The sequence below is a fragment of the Macaca nemestrina genome, chromosome 2, assembly GCF_043159975.1.
Source record: "Macaca nemestrina isolate mMacNem1 chromosome 2, mMacNem.hap1, whole genome shotgun sequence".
Taxonomy (NCBI): Eukaryota; Metazoa; Chordata; class Mammalia; order Primates; family Cercopithecidae; genus Macaca; species Macaca nemestrina.
The window spans coordinates 156,389,655-156,400,763 of NC_092126.1; the positions used below are offsets into that span (position 1 = coordinate 156,389,655).

General features: G+C 49.3%; 1 protein-coding gene and 1 long non-coding RNA gene across 2 annotated transcripts in view; one reads left to right on the forward strand and one right to left on the reverse strand.

Moving 5' to 3' along the window:
- Positions 1-3,524, reverse strand: part of LOC105477811 (podocalyxin like 2) — a 43,632-nt gene extending 40,108 nt beyond the window's left edge. Inside the window, exon 1 of the mRNA XM_071092310.1 lies at positions 3,388-3,524. Within this exon, the coding sequence (XP_070948411.1) occupies positions 3,388-3,460 (73 nt within the window). The 5' untranslated portion in view covers positions 3,461-3,524. The remainder of the gene's footprint in view (positions 1-3,387) is intronic.
- Positions 3,525-3,672: 148 nt separating this feature from the next.
- On the forward strand, positions 3,673-11,094 carry LOC139362030 (uncharacterized). Its single transcript, XR_011620280.1, has 2 exons — positions 3,673-3,874; positions 10,514-11,094. It is a non-coding gene; the product is annotated as an uncharacterized lncRNA (long non-coding RNA).
- Positions 11,095-11,109: the final 15 nt, after the last annotated feature.

The following is an 11,109-nucleotide window of genomic DNA, read 5'->3' on the forward strand; positions in this document are numbered from 1 at the left end:
AGGGCTGGCAGGGAGCCAAAATACAAGAAACAGATCTGGAAAAACTCATTTATGCATTCCAGGAAGAAAAAAGCCAACTGATGGAAAACGTTTATAACAATTAAATAATACGCACTGTATAGGTTCCCAGGGCATCCGGGCAGCCTGCCTTTGAGAGGGCCATGAACTGGAGATCTTTATCTGCATGCTCCAACCTCCAGCAGGTATGCTGGGAAAGATATTACTTCAGCCTTGTTAGAAAAGGGTAAACTGATTCTCCCTAAGAATTTTGAAATTCACTCTCTACAAACACTGAAGGATTAAACACGGGTTGTCTCTCAAACCTTGGCACTCTCTCTCAGAGCTGAACTGTGGCATGGCAGGGAGAGGCTGTGGCATGGCAGGGGGAGGCTGCTGCCGTCTACACCCTACCCTGGCTCCTCGGAGTGGCTTGGAACTCAAGAAGACTGCTCTGCCCTCTCCAGGTCAGTGTGCCCAGAGGAGCCTGTTTCCTTCCCCACTCTAGGGGATAAAACTTTCTAGTCAGTCCAGCTCTCTGTGCACAGGACTGTGGTCTGGTGTGTTTGCCAGGCCTCTTCCCTGTCATTTCCATGGCTCCAGTGAGCCCCCACCTCTCTAGGCTCTCTCAGCTGTCAAGCCAGGAACCACAACCTTCCTCTAACATCTCTCCCTTTCCTTCTTTGTCTTCCCTTACCAATGGTCTGATAGGAATTGGCAAAGATTTTGAAAACCCTACTGAAGAAAAAGGAATCTGGTATTTTCTGGTTTTTCATTCCTTTTCCAGTAAAAAGTTTCATTTTCTTAAAGTTATTTTTCCCTCTAATAACTGTTTTGTCTTTATATAGACCTTGATATTTTCAAAGGCCTTGGCAATGGGTAATTATTTAAGTAATTACAAGAGGTTACTTCTTTTAAAATTTGCCCACCATAAGATGACACCAAAATGGTAGCTGAGACCTAGCCATTCTGTGTATAATTAGTTTTGCACTTAATAATTAATCTACCTTAATTGAGACCCCACCTGACTTAAAATTTCAGAATTACACTCTGCGTGTGATTGATTTCCTTTTTCCCTCAGCACCTATAATTTTCTGTTACATCATCACACCCAACAGAGGAGAGAGAAAAAGACGGCACATGAAAAGGATTAGGGGATCAGCCTCAAAGAACAGAAAATCCGACCCAAACAAACACAGAAAGAGGGAAAGGAAGCAGGCTGACATTTGGAGAGGTGAAAAAAACAAGACCCCAGCCATCCTCATGTTTTATTGCACCTTTCCAAATCAGTCCCTGCAATCTGCTCCTGGTGCAAACCTCCTTTCTGATTTTCACCATTAGCTACACCCCATCTTTCCCCTAAGCAGGGACTTTGAAGTCCAGTCTCCCTAAGCTCTTGGCAGACACCAACATGGGAGGGGCCATGCAGCATCTGTCACACAGCCCCTTACCCTTGAGTGTCAGTGACAACAGGAACTGCCGAGCACAGTTACGCTACCTCCACTCCGTAAGCACCAGAGAAACAACGCTGACAGGTCTCCGAAGAGCTTCCACACAAAGGTGTGTAAGAAAGAGACACACTGCTAGACACACACACATGGCCTCCAAGCATGGGCTAAGAAGTGCGTCATGAAGAGCATGCATGGGAGAGAGAAGCAGGGAGGCAGGCTGCCCACAGTCCTCACTGCTGGTCACATAAGCACATGGGCAGTTACAGCTGGGCCTGGGTCCTTACGGATGTTGCTCACCAGTTCTGGTTTACAACTGTCACACAAAGAAGTAGCAGATCAATCGATTGATGTGTGTTTGTTGAATATCGCCTTCTTCCAAAGAGGATTTAAGGCGTGAAGGAACGGGTGGGTTTGTGTGTGTCTGAGCCAACACTGATGGACATGTTTTTCTGTGCACACCACCTAGGGCCTTTCTTCATCCCTAGACTGACCGTGGAGAAAGTGTACCCTCCCTGAACTGAGCCTTCCCATGACATGCACAGGAATGTGTGAGGGACTGCTTTCCTCTCCCAGCCATTTACCCTGGAATTCTGCCACTCGGAGCCCCAGGGTCATGGCCCATCTCAAGTAAAGACTGTTCCTCCCTTCCCATAGAGACCCTTCAGTAGTTTCTCTTTCACTCACACACATCTGGACATAAAGTGCCTGTGTCTTCATGGGCCGGCTGTGTGGGAAATGTCCTGTGCACACTCCTACATGCACATACACACATCATACTAAGGCGCTATTCTGATGTGTGCATTAGAAGTGAAGTTACTCACAGCTGGCTGAGTGTGTACGGGCACACATGCACACTTGCTCATCCGGAGTGTGTACAGGCACACATGCACACTTGCTCATCCGGGTACTCCTCCAGCAGCACCAGTCACACCTTAACATACACCGTAACACACTCCCTCTGCTGCGCCACTGTGTGCAGGAGCTGCTCAGCTATGACCTTATTTGACCCACCTTTGCAGACAGCCCTTCTCCCCGCCATTTCCATAGTGGCCGCCTGCCTCATGGGCTGTCACACCGCATGCCCACCTCCCTACACACCCCCTCCACTAAATCCCCGTCTGCGCTGGAAGCCATCAGGAGGCCCGTCTCTTTCTCTCTCAGGCAGACAGATCCCTTTCACACCTGTGCCACACCCCCAGCCCGCCACGCACCCACACGGCCCGCCGCCCGGCGTCGCTGCTGAATGGAAACCACACATCCGAGTCTCACACCTCCCTCGTGTGTGAGCTGCGTGGGAGCCTCCCGCCGTGTGCTGTCACGGGCCTTCCGTGGCTGTACGCCCGTTTTTGTCAGCTCCTAATCGAGTCGCCCAGAACAGTGGAGAATATCCATTCACCGTGACACACTCACACACTCCCTCCCGGCAACGCCACGCGTAAACAGCCACCCGCGCCTCAGCGAACCGCCCCACACTCCGCCGGCAGCCCCTGGGACCTTCACAATGCAGCCTCCTCCCCGCGTAGCTGTCACACACGCCCCCTCCCCCGAGTGCGCAGGCACACAATACACACTCGCACACACACATGCACACGCACACACATGCACACCCACACGTGCGCGCCCCCCCGGCCTGCGAGGCAGTAGCCTGCGCACCTGCCCCTGCGAGGCACGGCGTGGGGACCACCGTGCTGTGTCCCAGCTTCACCGCCGCGCCTCGGTCAAGGGGTCGCCCCGCACGCCAGGCGCCCGCCGCGGCCCCCCACGCACCCACTCCGCGTGCGCGCGTGTCGGGGCGGCGCCGCGGCCCGGCCGGGACACGCTCGCTCCCGGCCTCGCCGCACGCTGGTCCCTTTGTTGGCGGCCCGGGGAGCTGTCCAGCACCGCGCCCGCGCCGCCGCCCGCCCGCCCGCGCCCGGGCCCGGGCCCGGAGCGCACTCACCCCCAGCCAGCAGGAGCAGCAGCAGCAGCGGCAGCAGCGGCGGCAGCCGGGCGGCCCGCAGTAGCCGGCCCATGGTGCAGCCGTCGCCGCCCGCAGCCGCAGCGGCGCGGCGCCCGGGCCCGCGTCAGGGGCCGCGCGGGCGGCGGCGGCGGCGCGCGCCCGTCCCATTGGTTCACGTGGCCGTCACTCAGGCCCGGCCCCGCCCGGCCGCGTGCCGCGGGCGCGCCCCCGCGGAGAATAAGCGGACGCGCGGGTGGCCGCCCCTCCGCCCGTCCCCCCCACGCCAGGCCGTCCAATCAGCACCGCGGAGGCTAGGGGGCTTGGCCCGGCCGCCCGCAGACCGGGGCCTCGCACCTCGCGCCCGGGTGCTTCTGTCTCCCCGAGCCGTCACCCGTTCCCTGGGAAGCAGAGTGGGCAACTGCGGCAGATGGGACTGATGGGACGAGGACGACGCGGGGAAATGACTGAGGGTGGACAGAGGCATGGGGTAAGGAAAGACTTCTCAGGGTACTTAGATTGGGCGAGCCCTGAAGGCGAACCTGAGAGCAAAGAACTGGAGTTTAGAGCCAGGCAGTCCGGCTCAGGTTCAGACTGGTTTCGAGACCTTGAGGAAATCTCTTCTCACCTCTGGGCCCCACTTGCCCCATTTGCTAACTGGGGGATTTTAGATTATGACAGCAGTGCTGACTTCTCTAACATGTGCTCCATTTTGGCAACTGAAGATCCTTAATGTGCCAAGCACTGTAGTGGTAAATAAAACAGGCACATCCCTTGTCCTCATAGTTTCGGCTAGTAGAGAAAACAGACTGAAAAACAAAATGGATACACAAAACAAAATGCTCCTATGATTGCAATTGGTAGTCTGTTAAGGAGTGTAAGAGGCTGGGAGACAGCACAGAGGGGAACCTTATGCTTGCCTTCTTGAAGAAACAGCATTTAAGGTAAGCTGGCTGGCATCTGGAAGGATGAGTGGGTATTAGGCAGGAGATTGGGTTTGGGAGAGAACGTACAAGGCAGAGGGGAAAGCCCACTGATAGAGTTCCTGAGTGAGAAAGCAGCTCAGCCTCTTTAAGGGAGAGAAAAGCCCTGACTACCCTTTTAGAATTACTGCAGCTTAAATATACAGCAACCATAATTTTGTGGAATGTTACTTTATATATAGCATATTAGGAAAACATTTCTTTAAAATAACAAATCATTATATTGAATATGCTTTTTCAAAGTATATCCTCACCCCCCCTATGCAGGGGGATAGCATCAGACATTGGAGATGATCTCATGGGACTCTTCCAGGCTAAATATTAATACTTAGGAAAAATAGGAGTTGGGGGTGGAGAAGCATAGGGAAGAAATGGGTTCCAGGCAAAAGAAAGAACATGAGCAAAATATAGCACCTTTTATTTGATGGGTGTTAGGGGTACTAGAAAAGTGGCTGTCGGCTGGGCTTGGAAAAGAGAAATCCAGGGTGTGTCCACCCAGCTTCCCTCTTCTTCTTTCCTCCTCTGAGGATGAAAGGAGCATCCCTTTGGTTTTTTGTTTTGTTTTTCTGTTAAAAGAAACAAAGACCTTAGAAGCAAACAAGAAATGGAAGGAAACATCCTCAATTCCATTAAAGGTATCTCCCAGAAACCCTTATTATTGTACTTAATGGTGAAACCATACTTAATGATGAAACATTAGTAACTTTCTCTTTTAAGTGAATGGAACCAAAGAATCCTCACTACCACCACAATGATTGAATGTTCTATAAGGGACACTGCAACAAGGCCTGATAGAAGAAATGGGATGAACGTATTGGGGGAAAACTTGGTAAAACTCATTATTTGCAGGTTTATCTAGGAAATGCAAGATCATCAGTTGGCAAAATAATTGAAAACCAATGAGTTCAGCAAGATTGCTGGATACAAGATAACATACAGAAATCAATAGCTTTGCTGTGTATCCTCAATAACTACTTAGAAAATGTAGTAGGAGAAAAGATTGCAATCACAGCAACAATTATTAAAAACCAGGAATAAACCAAACCAGATATGTAGATCTAAATGAAGAAAACTCTAAAGCTGCCGGGGATGGTGGCATGCGCCTGGAATCCCTGCTACCCGGGGGAGACTGAGGCAGGAGGATGGATCACTTGAGGCTAGGGGTTTGAGACCAGCTTTGGCAACTTGGTGAGATCCCCATCTCTAAATAAATAAATTAGCCGGGTGTGGTGGTTCATGTCTGTAATCCTACCTACTTGGGAGGCTGAGGTGGGAGGATCACTTGAGCCCAGGAGTTTAAGACCAACCTGGGCAACAAAGCAAGAGGCCATCTCTATGAAAAATTTTAAAATTAGCCAGGCATGGTGGCACACACCTGTAGTCCTAGTTACATAGGAGGCTGAGGTGGGAAGATGGCTTGAGCACAGGGGTTCAAGGCTGCAGTGAGCTATGATTGTGCCACTGCACTTCAGCCTCGGTGACAGAGTGAGACCCTGTCTCAAAAAAAGAAAAAAAAAATTAAGTGAAGGCAATTCACAGAATGGGAAGATACATTTGGAAATCATGTATCTAGAATATACAAATAATTTTTACAAGTCAATAATAAAGACAACCCAATTTTTAAAAATGGGCAAAGATCTGAATATACATTCCTCCAAATATAATAAGCACAAGAAAACGTGCTCAATCTCATTAACCATCAGATAAATGCAAATCAAAACCACAATAAGAAACCACTTCTCAGGCTGGGTACGGTGGTTCATGCCCTGTAATCCCAGCACTTTGGGAGGCCAAGGGGGGGGCAGATCACCTGAGGTCGGGAGTTCGAGACCAGCCTGACCAACATGGAGAAACCCCATCTCTACTAAAAATACAAAATTAGCCAGGTGTGGTGGCTCATGCCTGTAATCCCAGCTATTCAGGAGGCTGAGGCACGAGAATCACTTGAACCCAGGGGGCGGAGGTTGCAGTGAGCTGAGATCTCACCACTGCACTCCAGCCTGGGTGACAAAGCAAGACTCTGTCTCAAAAAAAAGGAAACCACTTCGCATCCCACTAAGGTGGGTGGCTAGAATAAAAAAGAGAGACCACTTGTTATATAGGATGTAGAGAAAGAACCCTCCTCGTGCACTGCTGATGGGAATGTAAAACAGTGCAGCTGCTTTGGACATAGGCAGTTTCTCAAAAGAGTTACCTCTATGATCTCATAATTCCACTCCTAATACACAAATAAGAGCATAGAAAACATATGTCTAGTCAAATACCTTATGGGAATGTTCATAGCAGCATTAGTCATAATAATGAAGAGGTGGAAACAGCCCAAATTCTCATCAACTGATGAATGCATAAATAAAATGTAGCATACCCATACAATGGAATGTTGGTCAGCAATACAAAGAAATAAAGTACTGACACATGCTACGACATGGATGAACCTTGAAAACATTCTTTTTTTTTTTTTTTTTTGAGACGGAGTCTCACTCTGTCGCCCAGGCTGGAGTGCAGTGGCCAGATCTTAGCTCACTGCAAGCTCCGCCTCCCGGGTTCACGCCATTCTCCTGCCTCAGCCTCCCGAGTAGCTGGGACTACAGGCGCCCGCTGCCTCGCCCGGCTAGTTTTTTGTATTTTTTAGTAGAGACGGGGTTTCACCGGGTTAGCCAGGATGGTCTCGATCTCCTGACCTCATGATCCGCCCGTCTCGGCCTCCCAAAGTGCTGGGATTACAGGCTTGAGCCACCGCCCCCGGCCGAAAACATTATTCTAAGTGAAAGAAGCCCATCACAAAAGACTACATATTATATGATTCAATTTTTATGAAATGTCCAGAATAGGTAAATCTTTAGCAATAGAAAGCAGATTAGTGGTTGCCTAGGGCTGGTGGGGGAGGAAGAAGAGTAACTGCTAATGGGTATGGGTTTTTTTGGGAAGGAGGGGAGTGATGAAAATGTAAAAGTGTGATAATTTGCACAACTGCAAATGTGCTAAAACCATTGAGTTGTACATTTTTAAATTTATTTATTTATTTATTTATATTTGAGATGGAGTCTTGCTCTGTTGCCCAGGCTGGAGTGCAGTGGCGTGACCTTGGCTCACTACAACCTCCTCCTCCTGGGTTCAAGCGATTCTCCTGCCCCAGCCTCCTGAGTAGCTGGGATTACAGGTGTGTGCTGCCACACCCGGCCGAGTTGTACATTTTAAATTATGTGGTATGTAAACTATATCTCAATCAACCTGTAAAAAAACACAAGATTACCCAAGCTCACATTTTATCTTGGGTTTTTTTGTTTGTCTGAGACAGGGTCTTGATCTGTCACCAAGGCTGGAGTGCAGGGGCACCATCATAGCTCACTGCAGCCTCTATCTCCCAGGCTCAACTGATCCTCCTGCTTCAGCTCCCAGAGCAGCTGGGATTACAGGTTTTTGCCACCACGCCCAGCTAACTGTTGTATTTTTTGTGGAGATGGGGTCTCACTATGTTTCCCAGGCTGGGCTCAAGCGATCCACCCACATTGGCCCCCCAAAGTGCTAGGATTGTAGGCATAAGCCACCTCGCTGGCATATATTATCTTTAACATACAAACACACACACACATATATACACACACACATTATGTAATATCGGTATATTATAAATGTTTACATATATGTATCACATCCTTCAGCATCTTGTTTTTTCACTCATAATTATCTTTCAAATTAATCCATTAATAAATTCTATCGCAAGAATAAAAAAAAAATCTAATTTTCCAGTCCTAGAGTAAACACCAATGGAAAAGCCTCACTGTGGTCCTGTATACCTTGTTGGCTGTCCCATTTCACACGCTCCTCGGAGCCAAACTTCTCATGTGTTTTCTCCATGTGCAATTTCTACCTCCTCACCTCCCGTTTATTCTACCTGCACTCCAACCTGGCTTCCACTGTCACCAAGGGATTGAAACTGCTGGACGAGGCCACAGCAACTCCCACATTACCACAAAGCTTGTATTTCAAAGGTGCACATCTAAACTAGGATGTCTGGCTGGGCACGGTGGCTCACACCTGTAATCCCAGCACTCTGGGAGGCTGAGGTGGGTGGATCACTTGAGGTCAGGAGTTTGAGACCAGCCTGGCCAACATAGTGAAACCCTGTCTCTACTAAAAATACAAAAAAAAAAAAATTAGCTGGGCATGGTGGCGCACACCTGTAATCCAAGCTACTCAGGGGGCTGAGGCAAGAGAATTGCTTGAACCTGGGAGGTGGAGGTTGCGGTGAGCTGAGATTGTACCACTGCACTCCTGGGTGACAGAGAAAGCCTGCGTGACAGAGCAAGACTCAGTCTCTAAATAAATAAATAAGGATGTCTGAAGGTTGATGACATCATTATAAATGTTTACATTTTTTCTTCAGAAGCACATAAAATGGTGATTGTTATCTTCAATGGCATCTTACATTCAATGAAACATGGTAGTAGGCAGGTTTGTCATTTCACCTGATCTTTCAGCTACATTGGCCAACTGACCTCAATCTTCTGGAAATTTCTTCTTCTTCTGGCTTCCACAAACACCCTTCTCCCCTGGTTTTTCTGCCACATTTTCCTCCTGTCTCCTTTGCTGTTTCAAATGATGGGTGTCACGTCGCCTTCCAGATTTTTTTTTTTTTTTTTTTTTGAGATGGAGTCTTGCTCTGTTGCCCAGACTGGAGTGCAGTGGCACAATCTCGGCTCACTGCACCCTCTGCCTCCTGGGTTCAAGCAATTCTCCTGCCCAGCCTCCCGAGTAGCTGGGATTACAGGCACACACCACCATGCCCAACTAATTTTTGTATTTTTTTAGTAGAGACAGGGTTTCACCATGTTGGCCAGGCTGGTCTTGAACTCCCGACCTTGTGCTCCACCCACCTCAGCCTCCCAAAGTGCTGGGATTACAGGCATAAACCACCGTACCCAGCCCGGATCATTTCTCTATGCACTCTGGGGGTGATGGCACTCAGCCCCACAGTGGCAGCTGCAATGACTGCACCTCATGCCCACACCTCTCCTCAGTGGCCTGCCTCTGTGGCAGCTATGATGACTGCCCCTTATGCCCATACCTCTGCTCAGTGGTCCAGACTCAACCTGCCTGCAGACTTCACATTTCTACTTGGAGACCTAAAAGGCCTGTCTGGCCAACATGTTTGAAACAAAGCTCCCAGCTTTCCCTACTAAACTTCAGCCTATTTCCCCAGCCACATACCTGGTCATCCAGGGTTTTTCCTTTTTGCTCCACCCCTACATCTTACTCATCACTAAATCTTGTCTAATCTACCTGCAAAATACACCTATGTCCACTTTCCCCCATCTCCACCATCACCCAAGTCTCCACTCTTTCGCCCTTTCTCCTCTCAGTACGATTTGGTAGCCAGCCAGCTCTCCAAGACTGCTGGACCGCTGCTGTCCTGAACACCCTCTTGCTGGCTGCCTGCTGTGCCGGACTAGAACCTCCTTAGAGCACAAGTCCTGTGTGACCCAGACTCTGGCCACAATCCTTGCCCCGCCCTATACTTCAGCCCGTTTTCCTGTGGCCGGCACCTTTTCCTTTAAAAAGTCACTCCAGGCTCAACATGGTGGCGCAGGCCTGTAATCCCAGCACTTTGGTAGACCAAGGTGGGAGTATCGCTTGAGCCCAGTTCAAGACCAGCCTGGGCAACACAGTGAGACCTCACTGCCACCAAAAACTTAAAAAAATTAGCCAGGTGTAGTGGTGCATGCCTGTAGTCCAGGCTACCCGGGACGATTGCTTGAGCCCGGGAGGTCGATGCTGCAGTAAGCTATGACTGCACCATTGCACTCTAGCCTGGGCGATTGAGAACTTACCTCAAAAAAAAAAAAGTTCAAGAAGGGAAAACTTGGACAAGACAGATGTCAGAACCCCATCTGGGAACTGCAATCCCTCTGGCAGCCCATCAGCATCTCTGGGTGAGGTGGTGGATGGTACTGCCCCACTGGGAGGTGGGCTACACCACCTCTAGTCCTTCTATACATATGTCTAACTAAGATTTCCATGAATTCCACTTAGATATCACAGAGGCAGTAACAGCAAACCAAGTTCCATGGGGACATCCATATCATTTTTGCTTTCTCTACATCCACAAACAAAACAGCTTTTTTAACCCAACCTATCTCCTACAGAACTCTAAAGGGAGAAGGTGGAAAGGGCCTTCAGAGGAAGTCCAGGTTACTTATTAAAGCAGAATGGAAGCCAACAAATACCAGCGTTTATATTTTATTCAACTTTATTAAAAATTAAAACTACAGAAACCAAACTTAATGCACGAATAAGAGAGTGGGGAAACAGGCAGCAATGGCAGCTGGTAATGAGTGGATAATCCACATGACTCACATCCCATCCCTGCGACTTAGGAGCCCAGGCTGCTGCGCTGGCACTGTTGTGCCCTCTTCCACCAGAGGGACACAGAAACCTGCAGGAGACTGAAAAGATTACAAACATCTTCAACCAGCTCTCTGGCCAAAGGTTGCAGAAGCAGCCTGAATACGAAACTCACACCAAGAGGGCAGCAGCTCTCCTGACATCCACGTAAGGAGGCTAAAACCTAAACCACGCGCAGGCATCCTGAACTCACACCTATGATCCAAGGTACTGAGTGGAGACAAAGCACTCGGAGGTGGCAAGATGTTCAGCAACCAAGTAAGAAACACTGGCAAGGAATCCCACCCAGAAGGTGAGAAGCACAAAGCAGGCTTGGAGAAATGAACAGTCATGCCAG